Source organism: Mobula birostris, chromosome 9 (genome assembly GCF_030028105.1).
Source record: "Mobula birostris isolate sMobBir1 chromosome 9, sMobBir1.hap1, whole genome shotgun sequence".
In the NCBI taxonomy this organism is placed as follows: Eukaryota; Metazoa; Chordata; class Chondrichthyes; order Myliobatiformes; family Myliobatidae; genus Mobula; species Mobula birostris.
The window spans coordinates 12,903,291-12,922,685 of NC_092378.1; the positions used below are offsets into that span (position 1 = coordinate 12,903,291).

The 19,395-nt window shown below is 40.2% G+C and overlaps 1 protein-coding gene across 3 annotated transcripts in view; it reads right to left on the minus strand.

Annotated features, from left to right (window-relative positions):
* Positions 1-19,395, minus strand: part of mettl25 (methyltransferase like 25) — a 93,226-nt gene that overhangs the window by 12,342 nt on the left and 61,489 nt on the right. The window contains exons 6-9 of one of the 3 annotated variants that reach the window (XM_072267491.1): positions 17,664-17,758; positions 17,514-17,543; positions 15,411-15,508; positions 12,233-12,326 (exon numbers count right to left, since the gene is read on the minus strand). In XM_072267491.1, coding sequence (XP_072123592.1) covers positions 12,233-12,326; positions 15,411-15,508; positions 17,514-17,543; positions 17,664-17,758 — 317 coding nt within the window. Of the gene's footprint in view, positions 1-12,232; positions 12,327-15,410; positions 15,512-17,513; positions 17,544-17,663; positions 17,759-19,395 lie in introns of all 3 variants that reach the window. The other 2 variants (XM_072267490.1, XR_011887117.1) reach the window with 2 other exon arrangements.

Genomic DNA, 19,395 nt, shown 5'->3' on the forward strand with positions numbered 1-19,395 from the left:
TCTTGTATTTTCAGAAAGGAGGTACTGTAGAAAAGTAACTATGTACCTTAACTGTTGGAATAGGAAGCCTGTGCCCTTTTGTTCTACTGGATCGTAACTTTATCATGCTTAGTTCTTGACTTAATTAAATCCCACCAAGCACAGTAAACAATAAATTTCTGCAAATTAACAATAATTCCCTGCAAGTTACAAAAAAGTTCTCAATAAAATACACTCAGTGACCACCTTACTAGGTACACCTGCTCATTAATGCAAATATTTAATCAGCCAATCATGTGGGAGCAACTCAATGCATAAAAGCATGCAGACATGGTCAAAAGGTTCAGTTGTTGTTCAGACCGAACATAAGAACGGGGATGAAATGTAGTCTAAGTGACTTTGACCATGGAATGATTGTTGGCTCCAGACTGGGTGGTTTGAGTATCTCAGAACTGCAGATGTCCTGGGATTTTCACGCACAACAGTCTCCAGATCAGGGGATCCCAACTTCCTATAGGCCAGTATCATTAAGATATCCATGGACCCCAGGTTGGGAAAATGGTTGAAAAAAAGTATCCAGTGAGCAGCAATTCTGTGGGTAAAAATGCATTGTTAATGAGAGCCGTCAGAGGAGAATGGCCAGACTGGTTCAAGTTGATAAGAAGGTGATAGTAACTCAAATAAATACATTACAAAGAAGTATGCAGAAGAGCATCTCTGAACGCACAACACGTCGAACCTTGAGTGGATGGGCTATAGCAGTAGAAGACCACACCGGGTTCCATTCCTGTACATAATAAAGTGACCACTGGGTGTTTATAATAACTTGGGGCATAGAAACAGAGAATATTTAGTTTGAATGGATCTTAAGTATCAGAAATTTATTGTTAAATTTAGAACAATGAAAGAGAATTTTATCTATTTTAGCCTTTCCTATTCACTGTGATTCACTACTTTCTACAGAATATAGGCTCATCAATAATAAAAGAAGCAGATATATCCCAATGGGGTTCAAAAGGATGCCGTTGAAAAAATTGCGAATTAGTGGGGAACTCCAACTTAAAGTTCATTGATTCCGTAACCAGTAATCTCATAACTCCTCCAAACATCTTGTAAAACATGATCAAGAAAACATGATGTATGATATAAACAACAGAGTGTTGTCCATGTTTAGGGCAATTTTTGTTCTCTCCCTCTCCCTTAATCCCATTTCCTCAACAGTCTGGTGATCATTAATCGCTATTATTTGACAGTTGCTCTTGCAGTGTGAGAACAAAGATCTTAAAAGGGGTCTTTTACATTTCTAGAATTTTAACTGAACTGTTGAAGGTTTCTTCCATAGCTTAATTCAATTTGAAAGTTTATTGACAAAGCTAAATTTCCTGTCTACTTTAATAAAGACATCTTTTCATCAACTGGAACAGTGTCATTTATTGCTAAACAGTACCAATATGGTTTGAATTTGCCATTGCAATATTAAGGAATTAAATTATTGAATTATCTTCCCAAGCTCTCGAAAAGTTTGCTCAGCTATTTATTTATATATTTTTCCAGTTCATCATTTTCCCAGAGAAAAAAAAATGAATAAGGGCCATACTAATCAGCTTTGTGAATGAATTTTGATCAGTAAAGCACCTTAGGATGTTTTACTATGATAATGTTTCTAGATAAGAGCACATTGCTGTAAACATTGTTGAATGGCATAAGGCTAAAAAAAAGGAACTAATTTAAATATCCTCTTTAAAAAAAGCAGCAAAATATATATCTTGATTCTACAAACGTACATATCCAGCAGATAATGTTTGCCAGTGGCTTCATTAGAGTTTTGTAACAAGAGAATTAAAGAGGAAAGTACTACATTTTAAGAAATAAAATCCAGATGACTATTTTTCTGAACCAAGACCTTTACACAATGAAATTACAATGGGATCTGATTAATTGGTTATCGATTGATCACTTATTTGGGACAACTCCTAAAGAACAAAAACGAATCAAGAAAATAGCTCGGATTCCCTTTAATTGGAACACAATAGCGCTTAATTGGGACAGAAGACTGTTGCTGAACAGCTTCTAACTCGTGTCAGTCACATGAACTTGTATAGCCATTAAGACGCTACACCGTACTTAGAGTGAACAATTTCTGAATAGCTGCGCGTGTTTGTGTTCAAAATGCAGTGATTTCTGTCACTGACAGTTGGCGAGAAAATTGCAGTAAGAAAATTCAGAATTGCTCACTGCGGTTTCAAGCATTCAGGTTTGAAGATGCCAGCAACGGGCAGGAGTGACAATGAAACAATTTCACTACTTCAACAAGTTAGGTTCTTGAACATAACAATGAAAATGACGAATTGGAAAATGCAGTCGTCAAAAGTGTTGTATGAAGGCAGTCTATTATTTGCACTTGGTGTCTGCACCAATTTTGTTCATTTACAGAGCAGCATGATGGTTGTCCATTGCATCTGACGATGACAGTGAAACCTGAGCAGGAGAGTTTTTAAAGTGGAAAAAGCAATGCACTGGGACAGTTACACTCTCTCAACCTCAGGAGTATGGAGCCAGTAGTATGAGTAAATATCAGAGAGTGGGGTCTTCCTTGGCTTCCGAGGATAACGATGACTTCTTCTGTGCCTTATCATGTCCTTCACTCTCCATGAAGCATTGCAGAACCACCTTCTCGGCCATTGTTTCTCACTATTGATCTCATCTTTCCAGTCCACTCAAGCTGACTTCACATGCTAGGACAGGCATGCCTCTATTTCACCGGGGTACAAGGCCCGCCGGCTGCCCTTGTCTGATTTAGGCCACCTGTCAAAGCAGCGTTGCCACTGTCACGTGCAAACAGCTACTTGGAGCCGCAGGTGAGAGCTGAGTGCCTGGTGTGGACCAAAGCTAGTGAGCTGCGCCAGAATGGATATCACAAACCCCTTTGCCAGAGGACCTACCCTTTCCTGGACACCCCATCCACAGCAGCGTAAACTGGATGAATTCCTCTACTGGTAACTATTAGGAACTAACACACAGTTTTATAGTTTTTAGTTTTACTACAATTGTAATAGCATTGGTAGTGTTCTAATTTGTTCTGTATTTCATTTAAATACATGATTTGTTACTCAGTTAAATGGCAGTTTGTTTTTTGTTTACCTTTTAACTATTTCCATGAAACTTCAGCTAATTGGAGCAGCCACTTTATTGGGCCAATGTGTATTGGTCCTGATGCATCTCAATTAACTGGAATCCACTGTATATTCTTACTTTTTCTTGGAAATAACTGTTTCAGTATAATCGACGAGGACTTGGGTAAGCTCAATAGTTTTAAAAATACAAATGATCAAAATTGGAACATCCACTTGTTGATTTATAAAATTTAAAAAGGTTTTAAAATTTTGCTGTTAATAAAGTAAGAATTTGTTATTAAATTATTAATGAATAAACTATATTTCCTTTAGTTTTCTATTCAAGTTTGAGGTGGGGATTTACTGGTGCATGAGTGATTATGGCATATTAGACCTACTTACACAACATAAATATTAATGGAATTCAGTAGATTAAGTGTTTTGAGGAAGGGGAATTCTTACTTATGTCGTTACATCTGTTTTTCACTAGCTTCCAACACTTCAATATATGCCCCACTGAAAATCAGAAGGCCAACCTACCTACATGAAATTTCTTCAACAAGACTTTTAATCAGTGCTTGATTGTAGCTTGAATGGACACATTTTACCTTTTCTATGAGGAGGCAAATGGAATGAACTCAGCACATTCCTTATGCGATACACCTGAGACTAGGTTGATATTTCCTAATTCAGTGCTAACCTGTGACAAATATACTCTGGTAATAGGTTGTAATTTCCACCGTATCCATTCATGCAACAGCAAAACACTCAGAACAAGAATATTTGTCTCCCAAGGAAAATAACCAATGCTAGCTGATGATGACAGTGTGGAATTTTCTTATTCTGCTATAACCTGGACAGAGTTAAGTGCATCTGTGTTACTAACCTGTCCAAAATAACCTTGGCAGTACCTCCCTTTTCAATAGCTCTGTCACAAGGACAGGCACATAATGAAAAATTTATCAGTGCGACATTCATTTCTAAATCATCTTTCATCACAGCATGAAACTTTATCTTCATTTGTTCATCACTGACTGTCCAGGTAGGTTCATTGTCTCTGCCTGCTCCTGCCCCACTGAACTTGTATCCACATACCTTAACTCCATTCTATCCCCCTTGTTTCAGTCCCTTCCCATCTACGTCCACTACACTTCACATCCACCCAATCTCCTCAACAACTTTCAATTCCCTGTTCCTGACTGCCTCATTTTCACCATGGATGTCCAGTCCCTATACACTTGTATCCCCATCAAGAAGTCCTTAAAGCTCTCCGCTTCTTTCTCGACAAAAGACCCAAACAGTTCTAATCCACCACCACCTTCCTCCATTTGATAGAACTGATCCTCACCCTCAACAATTTCTTTTACAGCTTCTTCCACTTTCTGCAGACTCGAGGGGTAGCCATGTGCAGCTGCATGGGCCCCATCCATGCCTCCCTTCCCTTGTGTTGGGTATATGGAACAGTCCATGTTCCAAGTCTTCTCAGGTCATGCTCCCCAACTCTTCCTGATGCTCCTGGTGCTGTTTCATGCACCCAGTGCTGTTTCATGCACCCATGCTGAGCTCATCAATTTCATCAACTTTTGCCTCCAACTTCCACCCTGCCCTTAAATTTACTTGATCCATTTCTGACACCTCCACACTGTCTCGATCTCTCTGTTTCCATCTCTGGAGCCAACTGTCTACTGACATCCTTTATAAACCTACCAATTCCCATGGCTGCCTTGACTATACTGCTTCCCACACTGTCTCTAGTAAAAATGCTGTTCCCTTTTCCCAGTTCCTTCGTTTCCACCGCATCTGTTCCCAGGGTGAGGCTTTCCTTTCCAGGACATCAAAGATGTCCTCCTTCTTCAAAGAATGGGGTTTCCCTTCCTCCACCATTGATGCTGCCCTCAACAGCACCTCCTCCATTTCCCAGACATCTGCGTTCACCCCATCCTCCCAAAGCCTTAACAGGAATAGAATTCCTCTTGTCCTCTCCTACCACCCCATGAGTTAAGCATCCAACACATCATTCTCCACAATCTACACCATCTTCAATGGGATCTTATCATCAAACACATCTTCACCCGCCCCCCCCGCCAACTGACCGCAATCCTCAGTGATTGTTCTGTCTGTGATTCCCTTGTCCATTCATCCCTCTGCACTAATCTCCTTCCTAGCATGTGTCTCTGCAAGCGGCAGAAATGCTACACCTGCCTATTCACCTCCTCCCTCACCTCCATTCAGAGCCCCAAACAGTCCTTCCAGGTGAGGCAATACTTCACCTGTGAATCTGCTGGGGTCATCTATCGCATCTGGTGCTCCCAATCTGACATCCTTTACATTGGTGAGACCTGTTGTAAATTGGGGGATTGCTTCGTCAAGCACCTCTGCTCCAGCCAGCTAAAGCAGAATGTCCCGGTGGCCAAACATTTTAATTACAATTCCCATCACCATTCTGACATGTCGGTCCATGGTCTTATGCCACAATGAGGCCACCCTCAGGGTGGAGGAACAACACCTCATATTCCATCTAGGTAACCTCCAACCTGATGGCATGAACATCGATTTCTCCTTCCAGCATTATTTCATCTTATCTTTTCCCCTTCCCTTCCTTCTTTTCCCTACTTTGGCCTCTTACATCTTCTTCTCACTTGTCTATGACCTCCCTCGCTGCCCCTCCTTGTTCCCTTTCTCCCATGGTCCACTCTCCTCTTCTTCCTCCTTCTTCAGCTCTTTACCTTTCCCACCCATCTGGCTTCACCTATCACCTTCTAACTTGACCTCCTTCCCTTTCCCTATCTTTTTATTCTGACGTTTTCCCCGCTTCTTTTCCAGTCCTGATGAAGGCTTTGGCACAAAACACGACTGTTCATTCATTTCCATAAATGCTGCCTGACCTGCTGAGTTCCTCCAGCACTTCGGGTGTGTTTCTCTGGATTTCCAGCATCTGCAGAATCTCTTGTGTTTTCTCTTAGAATCTGGTATTTATTACATCATCTTGGTATTGTCATTGCCATAAAGACAGCACCAGTTCAAGAAATCAACTCATCATTATATACTGACAGTAGCTAAAAATATAGTTCTGCCAGCATAACCTACATCTGGGGGCCATTAGGTGAAAAGGAAAATCAGCAGGAACCCTTCGTCACTAGATGACTGGTATTCCTCGAACTTAAACAGATCTTGAACGCAGATTGAAAAGTCGCAGACAACACAATGGTCATGTCTATCCAGAATTCAAAGCGGTTTCTTTTCCTACCTATACCAACAGATTGCATAATAAATGACTTTTAATTTGAGTTTTATTGGATTCCACCTATGGCAATAAAATCTCCCTTTTTAGAACAAATAGTATTGGAAAACCCACTTTGATGTACTTATAAATCTGCAACAGTATGCATAAAGCACTTTTTAGTTTTGCTTTCGAAACATCTTTGCTTCCTTCTGCATTGAAAACATCTGTAACATAGTTTGTGAGAACACTTTAGTGCTCTGAAAGCTTTTCAACATGAATTTGTATCATCACGAAGTCACTCTTAAACTTGTGATATTCAAGAATTCAAATCTCCCAGTGCATAACTTAATACAGAAAAAACTGGGGCAAAGTGCCAAAGACTCCAGGCATAAAATTTGGTTTAATTGTATTTTTAAAGCTTCAAGGAAATTTCTCAGCTAATGCTTGTCCAGCTCCCATTCATCCCACTCTATTCCCAACAAACTGTGATTTTTATCCATGTATTCACAAAAGGCATTGGGCTTGCACCAGAGATCTTAATTAGAGGACTGAGGTTTGTTCCAGCATTAGTTAGCTGGCCCATTCTGATACGGTGGCTGTTGAAAGTCTGCCAAATTTTCCTGAATTAGATTTATTTCTGATTTCCAACAGTTGCAGTTTTAAAAAAACTTTTTGATCTTCCTTAAACTAAGTTCATATCCGTTGGTTTGGTCTCATCTTTAAGTATTGCCACCAGCAGTTCCTCCACTACAGTCTCCAATTCTGCCCAATCACAACCACCCTTCTCTTAAGGATGCTTTCTGACTCCCCCCCCCTTTAGGTGTTTCTCCATCTATTCCATTGACTTATCCTCATATCTGACCACTGACCTTTTCCTCAAATACGTTCCAGCTCCCTTCCTTGGGTCCCAAACTTCTCCCATCTCACTTCCTTTTTCCTCTCCTCTGCCCAGAAATCATCATCATTTTCAATTTTCCCCATCAATCTCTATGCCATGGTCCTTACCCTGCACCCCAGAGTGCTTCACCAATTATCTCTATTCTCCACTCTAACCCCTATATCTCTGCACTTGAATCTTCTCCAATGATGAGAAATTACAGGTGTAAGCTCTCTGGGCATTGAAGACACGTACTCTTTTCTCAAAATGACTGCATCACCACTATGTGCCGTGTCGTATTGACGTCAGCAATCGTGGCTTTTATGACCATCATTGTTCTTTGCAAATTTTTCTACAGAACTGGTTTGCCATTGCCTTCTTCTGGGCAGTGTCTTTACAAGACTGGTGGCCCCAGCCATTATGAATACTCTTCAGAGATTGTCAGCTGGGAGTCACGGGCCGCATAACCACGACTTGTGATATGCACCAGCCGCTCATACGACTATCCAACACTTGCTCCCATGGTTCACGTGATCCTGTTCAGGGGCGGTAGGGGCGAGGGGAGTAAGCAGGTGCTACACCCTGCCCAAGGGTGACCTGCAGGCCAGCGAAGGAGTGCCTTACACCTCATTTGGTGGATACTTATCTCCACCCTGCCACAGACACTACTACTGATCCTAAAATACAGCAATGTGTATGTGTATCACAGTGTTAAAAGAAGTTTACACCTAAATGGTTTTATTTTGTGATTACAATAATAAAGAACTCATCGGACTTGGCCACAGTCCTGAACGGGCAATACCTTATTGGGATATTTATTGACTGTAGTGACAGTTGAAGAAGTCACTCATTATTTAAAGCCAACAGGAAAACATCTTCAAACCAAGTAAAAAGTTTTTTTACTGATTTATAATCCCAGAAACCTCTCTTTAAACTTAAGGTGAAAGACACCATGGACACAAAACATATAAACAAAACTGGATGCGAAAATTCTTTGTGAGGAAGATAGTCAAAAGATCCAAACATGAGATCTACTTTTCATTTTCACCAGTTTCATAAAATTGTACAGTTGGTTACTCACTAACAATATGTCAAAGATTATTGTGCCTTTTACATGTCCTGACTCAAAAGGGGAGGGAACGTCGACTCAGACCATGAGAGGCCTGCGTCGGGCATTGTCATGCCTTACAAGGCGCAGATTGGAAGTCTGTGTGGGGAGCCGCTCCTCGCACAGACACTAGAGCAATGTGTGGTTAAGTGCCTTGCTCAAGGACACAAACACGCTGCCACAGCTGAGGCTCGAACTAGCGACCTTTAGATCACTAGACGAACGCCTTAACCACTTGGCCACGTGCCTGACTCAAAAACTGCCTCAGAAATAGGCAGGATGATGTGATCACCAGTGGACAGAGACTGAAATATAGAATAGTACAAAACAGTATAGGCTCTTTGAGCCATGGTGTTGTGATGACCTTTATAAACCTACTCCACCATCAATCCAATCCTTTGCACAATAATGGGTAACAATAAAGTCTACAGGTGGGGTAGGGAAGAAAAGTACATGAACACTCATTACATTTTATCCATATCCTTCATGAATTATAACCCTCAGAGATTCCATGAAATCCCCTCAACTTAAACAGCACTCAAAACAAAATCTCCAGCTGGTGCTTTCCCTTGCATTAACTAACTCATATTGAAAGTTGCATATGATCTTACAACCTATAAACTGTTAGTTCCTTGATAAGTCTCAGTAGGGAGTAGGGAATCCAGTGTTTTTTTCCTGACAGTCCACACAACTTCATCAGAGGACTCATAAAAACTGTAAGAAACAGCATACCAACAACTCCTTCTCTTCCAGAACAAATCCACCCAATTATTTTTAAAATATTTATTCCTGTAACATAGGACATCTTAGATCTTGAAACAAACTTGACCTGCTGAATTTCTCCAGCATTTTGTGTGTGCTACTACAGGCTTGGCCACTGTGGTTTGATACATTTTTCTTTTTGACTTTAGTTTGCTTTTAATCCATAAACTGAAGAGAGACCACAAGACCATAAGACATAGGAGCAAATTAGGCCACTCGGTCCAATAAGCCCATCATGGTGGATTTATTATCCCCCTCAATTCCATTCTCCTGCCTTCTCCCCGTAACCTTTGATGCCCAGACTAACCAAGAACCTATCAACCTCTGTTTTAAACACACACAGTGACTTGGTTTCCAGAGACGTCCATGGCAATAACTTCCACAGATTCACCACCCTCTATCTAGGCCTTTCAATATTCAATAGGTTTCAATGAGATCTCCCCCCGGCCCACAATTCTTCTAAACTCCAGCAAGTACCAGTCCAGAGACATCAAACGCTCCTCATACGTTGAAAAACCTAGATAGAGTGGTGTACAGAGGATGTTTCCTATAAAGGGGGAGTCTAGGACCAGAGGACGCAGCCTCCGAATTGAGGGTCATCCATGTAGTACGGTGATGAGGAGGAATTTCATTAGTCTGAGGGTGGCAACTCTGTGGAATTCATTGCTACAGGCAGCTGTGAAGACTAAGCCATTGGGTGTATTTAAGGTGGAGGTTGATAGGTTCTTGATTTGTCAAGGCATGAAAGGCTACAGGGAGGAGGTGGGAAAATGGGGTTCAGAGAGAAAATGGATCAGCCATGATGAAATGGCAGAGAAGACTCTACAGGCCAAATGGCCTAATTCTGCTCTTATGGTAATATAATCTTTCTAAGGATTCAATTTCATATTTTTTTTACCAAGAGAGCCAACCCACCCCCACCGCCGACCTGCCTGTCCTTTCGATATAAGGTATATCCTTGGATATTAAGCTCCTAACTATGATCTTCTTTCAGCCATGTGTCACTGAGGCCCACAACGTTATACTTGCCAATCTCTGACTGTTCTACAAGGTTACCTACCTTACTCCATATACTACATGCATTCAAATATAACACTTTCAGTCCTGTATTCATCACCCTTTTCAATTTTCTCCCATGTTACACTTCAACTCATCCCACTGACTGCAATTTTGTCCTCTCATCTGCCTGTCCTTCCTCACACTACATTGACTGCCCCATACTCAGTCCTCTCACTCTAATTCCCATTCCCTTGCCAAATTAGTTTAAACCCTTCCCAACAGCTCCAGCAAAGATGCCCACAAGGATGTTGATCCCCTTTGGGTTCAGGTGCAATCTGTCCTTTTTGTACAAGTTATACCTTCCCCAATGTCCAAAAATCTGAAAGCTCACATGGAAAACACTGAATAAAAGGGCTATTTTAACTGAAGGAATTTGAATGTGTATTGAAATCAGTACATTCCATTAAGAAAGAATTAAATAATAATAAAAAAGTTTCTTTGCAAAATATGCAAAGACATCATGGATTTTCCTGGAAATACAAACTAAGTTGGCCCTTCCTTGATGAATCCAAGTTTGAACCACTAATAAAAGTGCAATACAAGGTCTTATAAATATATTGTTTCCAGAAAAAACCCTGGAATCCAGTTGAAGGAAACAGCAGGCACACTTCTCCTGCAGTCTGATCTTTCATTGACAACACTTGATTGATTGCTGCATTTGGATAACAGCCAAAGTAACTAGCAATATTTCTTACTACTTTATTACAGGACTTCGCTGCTGAAATATATTAATAAAAGGAACTTATGTATTTCTGCCACTCATCTTATTTGCTACCGTCACCTTTCTCCAGCTGTCCTGGAATTTACAAATTTCAAAATTTATGATTATGATTATGAGGACATGCAGTCCCCTTTTATTGTCATTTAGTAATGCATGCATTAAGAAATGATAAAATGTTTTTCCAGAATGATATCACGAAAACATATGACAAACCAACTTAAAAACTAACAAAAACCACATAATTATAACATATATTTACAACAGTGCAAAGCAATACCGTAATTTGATAAGAACAGACCATGGCACACTAAAAGTCTCAAATTCTCTCGAAAGTTCCATCATCTAACGCAGACGGTAAACCTCCAGCACCGCCAACTTGTTGGTGCAGCATCCTGGAAGCATCCGACCACAGTCCGACTCCGAGTCCGTCCGAAAAACTCCGAGCCTCCAACCCACCTCTTCAACACCGAGCACCATCTCTGCCGAGCACTTCGACCCTGGCCCCAGCAACAGGCGATACGCAAAGCCTAGGATATGGGGCCTTCATCTCCGGAGATTCTCGATCGCACAGTAGCAGCGGCACCGAAGCAGGTGTTTCAGAAGTTACTCCAGATGTACCTCTGCACTTCTCATGGCTGTCTCCATCAAATCCGGATTGTGCATGGCGCCTAGTTACACATAATCGATATTCATTCGGAACAGCCGCGCACGCTGCATCACGTTGCCATCTTCTCCTCCCTCCTTTGTGTGGCCTGTTAATTTTACGGCTGGTGGTTGGTACAATCACCAAGGCAGAAAGAACATAGTTTCTCTCGACTGTAGGGGGTGCCCTACTTTCTTGAGCAGCCATCACATAGTGAAATGGCAGCAAAGATCCAAATTCCAAACCAACCTGACCAAATAGCACAGATGCCAAAATCACAGCTTAGTAAAGAACACTTCCTAAGCACTCAGCAGACTAGATGGCATCAGTAATAAGAAAAACTGAGTTAATTTTTCAAGCCGACGATCTTCCATTAAATATCTTCCCCTGAAAATGATCCCTTTTTTTCTGCTTCTAAAGATGCTGCCTGACTTAAAAGATGTCATCATTTCCTGTCTTTATCTTGCGTGCTAAATTTCTCTGTGCAATCTTTGAATTCAAGTATTACTCAAATAACTTTATACAAGTTGCTGTCTCATGTAAAACTGTATGAAAGAACTTATGATCAAAACCTTAATTATTTGTGCAGCAGAAACAAACCTTTTAAACACTTTAGCAACATTTAATGCTAAATAGCAGCGTGGTATATGCAATTCCTGTTATTTAACCTGCCATTAAAATGGTACAGCATACCATTCTCAATGCCAGTGGTAGCTCTCATAACTCAAATAATTACATAGCACTAACCTTTGAACTATCCATTCCCAGCTTTTCTGTTGCTTTTCTTGTGTAATCCACAAAAGACGAAGATTTAAAATACATCTTGCCAACATGTTTGTCCCTGTAAATTGTCAAATATCATTTCATTGTTACCAATTTATCAAAAGATGTGAAGAGATTTTTATGGCATTCACTGATATTGATAACTTTAGCAATCAATTTATTTGAATGACCAAGCCTTTCTAAATTTAGGTGAGAATGGAGAATGGCGCATTGAGGATCCCAAGAGGTCCACAAACACAGTAAAACTACTGAGAAGTAGGAATCACACCTGGGTGTAATTTTGACCTTCAGTGCTGTCTGTGTAGAGTTTGAATATTCTCTCTGTGACCTTGTGATTTTCCCAGGTGCTCCTGTTTCCTCCTACATTTCAAAGTTATGCAGGTTTGTGGGTTAACTGGTGAAAGTGTGTATGCTGGAGGGTGTTGCTTATAGCAAATACTAACTTCACCAACAACCAATCTTCAGATGTGAATGTGGATTGTAGGTTGAATTTAAAACGCAGCTTTGAGCAATAGTTTACCTGGGGCTGTGGACTGGAGTTAATTGCAAACCAAACAATACGGATTAACATTCATTTTGCATGTCTGGAGTTTGGGTGCGAAGAAGGAGATGTGTGAAAGCTGTAAGTAATTCAAAGGAAGCATTGTAGATAGATTGCAACGATAAACTTGGTCTGCTTCGTTAACTTTGATCTGTAGCATATAAAAATGTCATGTAATACTGGGTCGGGAAGCCCCTTCCTCCAAGAGTGTCTCAATATGATGGCTGGTGCTCATTTTTGCTGAATAAAACACTTCAATATCCACTAGCTTCAGTGCTTCTCCAGTGACTTTGTTCATACTACAACATTGGTCTCTGTAAGTTGCCCCTAAGGTACTGTAGGTGAGTGTTAGAATCTATGGGAAGTTTATGGGAATGTGGGAAGAATAGAGAAGGTGATCAATATATAAGCCATTTATAGAAAACAGGGAGTAGATGGGCTGAAGGGCCTGCTTCCATGCTGTATCCCTCTATGAGTCTAACACAGTGCAATGGGATAACACAGACAATGGACTACTGTAAGGAATTCCCCTGTAAAGACCATGGGAGCTTGGTGCTCAGTCAGCACTGTTTCTTCAAAAACAGTGGAAGATCTGGAATTGAAGCATACAATGACCATAACTGGTCATCCATTATGATTGTTCGTACGTAAGACATTTTTGAAATGTCTTTATTTTTTCAAGGTATAAATAAAAACTCAGCAATGCCTAAAACAACATTACATTTTACATAACCTCCAATACACTCACACATACACACAGGCATGCATAAAACAGAGCCATAATCGTCCAGCTGAAATGCTTCCAACCCACAGACCCAGCTTTACGGCAGTACTATTATTAAGATTAATGTGTTTAGTAATTCCTACTCTCAACTCTGTGGTTTTAATTTTCCACCCTGTTTTATTAGAAGCTACATACTACAGAAAAAAAGTGGTATCAATTGTTAGAATCACAATAGGTTGACAGAATTAAAATAGTGTCAATGTCCTCCTCTAGGAATCAAGTTGAAACTCAGCCCAAACAGATTCAATGAAGGTTTGTCCTCTTTCAAAGTATTATAGTGGATTTCAGTCAGTCTCAATCTGGCTCCCAGTGGACTTTATTGAAAAGAGACTGCTTTTAAATTTGGCTCCAGTTGAACGTACACCAACCTCTCCAAAAGGGGCCACGAGGGCAGCTGGAAAGTGGAAATGATACACCAGTGTAACATTGGAGCTTCTCTAAGCACGGAATGAGATCGATGACTCTGAACCATAATGGGGGGATGTTTCAATAAGCATTTTCAGCATCAGCGGAGGGCAATTTAAAAGGTGATCTAACCCAAGTGTTTAGGGTGATTAAAGGAGCTAATAGGTAGATGGAGTGAAATTAACATTCTAACGGCAAGTAAGAGAGAATTAACTTAAAACTAGAGCAACATCATTTAAGGTTGATGTCAATATGTAACAATTAGGCTGTGTAACCAAATACTTAATTAAAATAAAAACCTAGAACTCAAAAGTCAGATTGAGAATTTCTGTTAGAGTAGAAAATTACTGAAGAATATATATATTTAAATGAACTTAAGATAATCGATTGAATGATAGAATAGTGTCAATATGCTAATTTGACTGCTTCGCCGATTTCCTTATAATTCTGGGATAACTCAGTGACTGTGAAATTGGCATTTTAGTGTGGTCATAAAATCAAATGATTCCTCCACTGAGACTACTGCCAAGTGCAGAAGATCACAGTGACGTAGTTAGACCACAAACACAAGAAAGTCTGCAGACGCTGGAAATCCAAAGCAATGCACAGGAAATGTTGGAGGAACTCAGCGGGTCAGGCAGCATCTATGGAAATGAATAAACACTCTGGGGATCCTTCTTCAGGGCTGGAAAGGAAGGGGGATGCTATCATAATAACAAGGTAGGGGGAGGGAAAGGAAGCTAGCTAGGTGATAGGTGAAGCAGGTGGCTAGCAAAGACAAAGGACCAGAGAGAAAGGAACCTGAGGAAGGCAGACTATGGGAAAAAGGAAAAGAGGAGGAAACCCAGAGGGAGGTGAGAGGAGATAAGAGGCCAGAGTGCAGAAATGAAGACGAGAGGAGAGGAAGAGAGAAAAAAAATTACAGAAAGGAGAAGTCAAAATTCATGCCATCAGGTAGGATCCTACCCAGATGGAATATAAGGTATTGCTTCTCCACCCTGAGCGTGGCCTCATCTTGGCACAAGAGGAGGCCATGAACTGACACGTCAGAATGGAATGGGAATCAGAATTAACATGTTTGGCCACCAGAAAGTTCCACTTTTGGCAGATGGAATGGAGGTGCTCCACAAAGCAGTCCCCCAATTTATGACGGGACGTAGTCAGATAACTACTTTGCTGCCAGATGTCTAAAAATCTGAATCGGAGACACATAACCAGACAAAAAGTGGAGCTTTTACATCTTACCGCTTTGGTTTTCACTGCGTCCCCAAGCCCACCCTGGTTGCACCACACCCATCTCCATCCTACGGTCTACCATGCAGTCCCGTAATTCCATGTCTTTCCTTCACTCTCCATCATAACACCTTCCAGAGATAACAACAGTCTTTGAAATTCAAATGCCTAAAACATACTTGGTTTGTTGAAATGCACCGGGTGGCTTTCCATTTCCGAAGTGTTCTTTGATAATAACTTGCAAAACTGCACGATAAAATAAGGATTCCAATGGAAGCTGCTATGAACAAAAAGATAAACAGCAAGACACAAAGGCACCTCATTGACAATTCAGAACAAATGGATAAATGTAATTTAGCATATGCACATAATCAAGGCATTAAGAGTGTAAAGGTTTTAACAATAACAATCAGCAGTAATTTCAACAGCTGGTATAGACACTACAAAAATGCATAATCAGTGCCAACAATGCAAAGTTTATTTTTAGATTTAATTTTACATTGTGCCAAAATCCCAACCTCTTTTTTGAGTTTTTATTCCTTCTCTGGTTTATTTTTTGCTAGTATTTTCCATGAAGGAGCACACAGACCACTTATTTTTTCCCCTAAAATTCTGGCGTGCTGTAATGGAGGAAGTAAAACATTGAATCTGAAATTGGTGTGCTACACGCCACACCTACAGAAATTATATCCACAGTAAATTCTCATCAGTGGTTTTGTGCAAAATGTGCATCAATTCTCCTCTGATCCTGCCCATCAAATCAGCCTTGTTTCCTCACCAGACAGAGGGGGAAAGAGGACAGAGGACTGAGGATTGAGGACCAACACAATGAGAAGAGAGCATGTCCTGGGTGGTGGGGGTTCTTAATGATGGACGTCGTCTCCTTGAGGCATTGCTTCTTGAAGATGTTCTGGATACTACAGAAGCTAGTGCCCATGGAGTTGGTTAAGTTTACAACTCTCTGCAGCTTATTTCGATCCTGTGCAGTAGCCCATACTCCCTCCTCCATAGCAGAAGGTGATGCAGCCAATTAGAATGCTCTCCACTAAAGTACATACATGCCACCATATACAACCCCGAGATTCATTTTCTGCTATTGAGATGGCATTTTGAGGTTTCAGTGAATTCTTTGTGAGCTACATTGCAAAACAAGTTTGTAACTTAAAGCACAGCTAATTACAAGGGTTCCAAATTCCTATTAATTAAGTACTGAAGCAGAACTCACAGTAGATGTGTTGCTTCTTCTAACAATATCTGCAAGTCACAAATTAGTGACTGATGTTCCCAGAAGTGGTGACTATACATGCATTGCTTACAGTACTAAACACCAGTTTCTTCTTTATAGTGGAGCATCATAAGCACAGAGATCCTGGAAACAATTTTGCAAACTTTGCAAACAATCAAATAATTGATATTTGAATGAAAGAAATTCTTGTCCCATGCTCTTCCTGACCTGGGACATCCCAAGGATCTTTAAGTTAATGCTTTTCTGAGATGTATTTGCTAAAATAATACTCTAAAGAAGTTTAGACAGAAACCGGGATATCACCTGAAAGGAAAAACCATTCACAACTGCAGTCTGTATGGAACAGTAAGGGATGTGAATAATCAGCAGCTTAACAGAAATGGCATCCTTTCTGCAGACTTACTTTCTCCAAATTCACTGGAGTTGAGATCAGACTCTGACCATCATTATGTGCTGTGTCATGTGATGTAAGTGATCATGGTCTCATGACCTTGAATGCTCTTGGCAAATTTTTCTGCAGAAATGGTTTGCCATTGCCTTCTTCTGGTCAGTGTCTTTACAAGACAGGTGACCCCAGCCATTATCAATATTCTTCAGAAATTGTCTGCTCAGCGTCAGTGGTTGCGTAACCAGGACTTGTGATAAGCATCCGCTCATACAACCATCCATCACCTATTCCTAAGGCTTCACATGACCCTGATCGGGAGGGGCTAAGCAGGTACTACACCTTGCCCGAGAGTGACCTACAGGCTTACACCTCCTTTGATAGAGGCATATCTCCACCCCACCACCCAATATACATGACAAATCAAGTTAACTTTTATCTTATTTTTAATGGAGTTGTTGTTATTCTACAGATTGATCCTGGAGTATTAAAGTTTTGGTAGAGCAGAATCTCAAAGCAGTCAATTTACTATCAGAATGAAGAATTTCTATAACATAATCAGTATTCATTTGCGAAGGGAATCAATTTTCCATCAAATGATTGTCAAATTTTAAACAGTTATGAAATTAGAATATAAATGTATGCACTTACCCCGTGGCCAATTGTCACTCTTTCAAATGGCTGCAAAGCAAAATGAACACACCTTTTCAGGAATGGAGTGAATTTACAGTAAATCCAATAATTTACAGAAATTAAAATGCATCATGCACAGCAGATTGAAAGGTTGATGTGCAAACATACCAGGCATGCAGACATTCTAGCATTTCGTCCACAGTGCCAAGCACTGCTTCTCAAGTACTGGCTCATCGGAAACCCCCAAGGTCCTTGACAGCTTTCTGCAGAAGGAAGGAAAAACGTGACTATTCTTTCAGAAGCACATATCTTTGCATTCATATTTTAGGGATATGTTGTTATAATACCACTTTGGACGACTTCACTGCATTTGAATGGATGTTTCAATGTAACAAATAAAGTTACAGTAATTGCTAATACATCGGAATATATATTAAATCAAGAAAATAAACACTTAACCATGCAGCTGTACTTCAAATAAAGGTTCTTAGAATATTTCGCGCTTCTTTTTCCCAATTAAGATTGTTGCAATGTCATTCGTATCAGATGTAGTTTTATATGCATTTACCCTTGTTCTCCACAGAATGAAATATGTCACAGCTGAGGAAAAAAAAAGCTCCATAAGCTTTGCTCATTACCTCAGCATTAAGCACTTTTGTTTCCCGTGATCAAGTGTTAATGTTAATTCAAGCCTTAGAACACAGTGGAGGACCAGGTTTATTTTTCCTACAATAGCCTTGATTGTAGCTTCCTTCAGTGGATGAGGGACAGGTTGGCTCAGCTTGGTGCTCCATGATGTTTATTCAGCTCTGTGCTGAACTGAGGGTCTGCGGCTTCAAGCCTGTGGATGGACTTTCTTTCATGGACTACAGTTCTGAACACTACTTGCTTGCTTTTATTGTTTGCACGATTTGTTTTCTTCCTGCACATCAGGTGTTTGACAAGTCTTTTTTTAATGGGTTCTTTTAGGTTTCTTTGTTTTATGGCTGCCTGTAAGGAGATGAATCTCAAGGTTGTACAGTATAATGTCTATATACTTTAATAATAAATGTACTTTAAACTTTGGCAACATCTACTAAATTGTGGAAGGTTCTCTGGCAAGGTAATTAAATTGAGAGTAAGGGGTGACCAAATAGATGTTTATAAAACTATGGAGGATATAGATAAAGATAGATAGTTAGGATCTTTTGGAGGGCAGGGAGGTCTAGAACTACTAGAACTAATGAGCACATATTTAAGATGAGAAGGTTGAAATTTAAAGATCTGAGAGGTAAGGTTCTCACACAGTGGGTAAAGAATATCTGGAACAAGTTCCCAGAGGATTTAGTGGAGGCAGATAAGACTACTATATTTAGAAGTACTTGGTACTTCGATAGAAAAGGCACAGAGGTTTAAGGGCCTAATGTGGGTGAATGGGATTAGTGTAGGTACACATCATAGTCAGAAGAGATGAGGTGTGCCAAAAGACTCTGTTTCTGTGCTGCACAAAAGACAAAATTAGCTACAAAATCCTTTATTCAAAGGGAAACTGACATTAATCGTTCAGGGATTATCAAGAAATATGTACTGGTGCTTTTTTTAATCTGGAGCTTGCTATCTCATTTATCTTTTAAATCTCTCACATTCCAGCTCTAGAGTTGACCTAGGAAGGAAAAGAACAAAACATGCGGGTAATTAAACGTTAAGGTTAAGAAAACCTGAAGTTTATCCCTAAGCTTTCCCTCTGTTATCTTATTTTACGAGGACATTGCAATTCCCCTGCTGTTCCTGGTCTAAGAAAGATAAACCTTTTATCAATATGCAATCAGTTGGAAACTACATACATCTATGTGAACTCAGGGTCTGTACAGTGGCATTGCCTACATAGATCAATCACTCAGGGTTAAACTGATATTGGTTA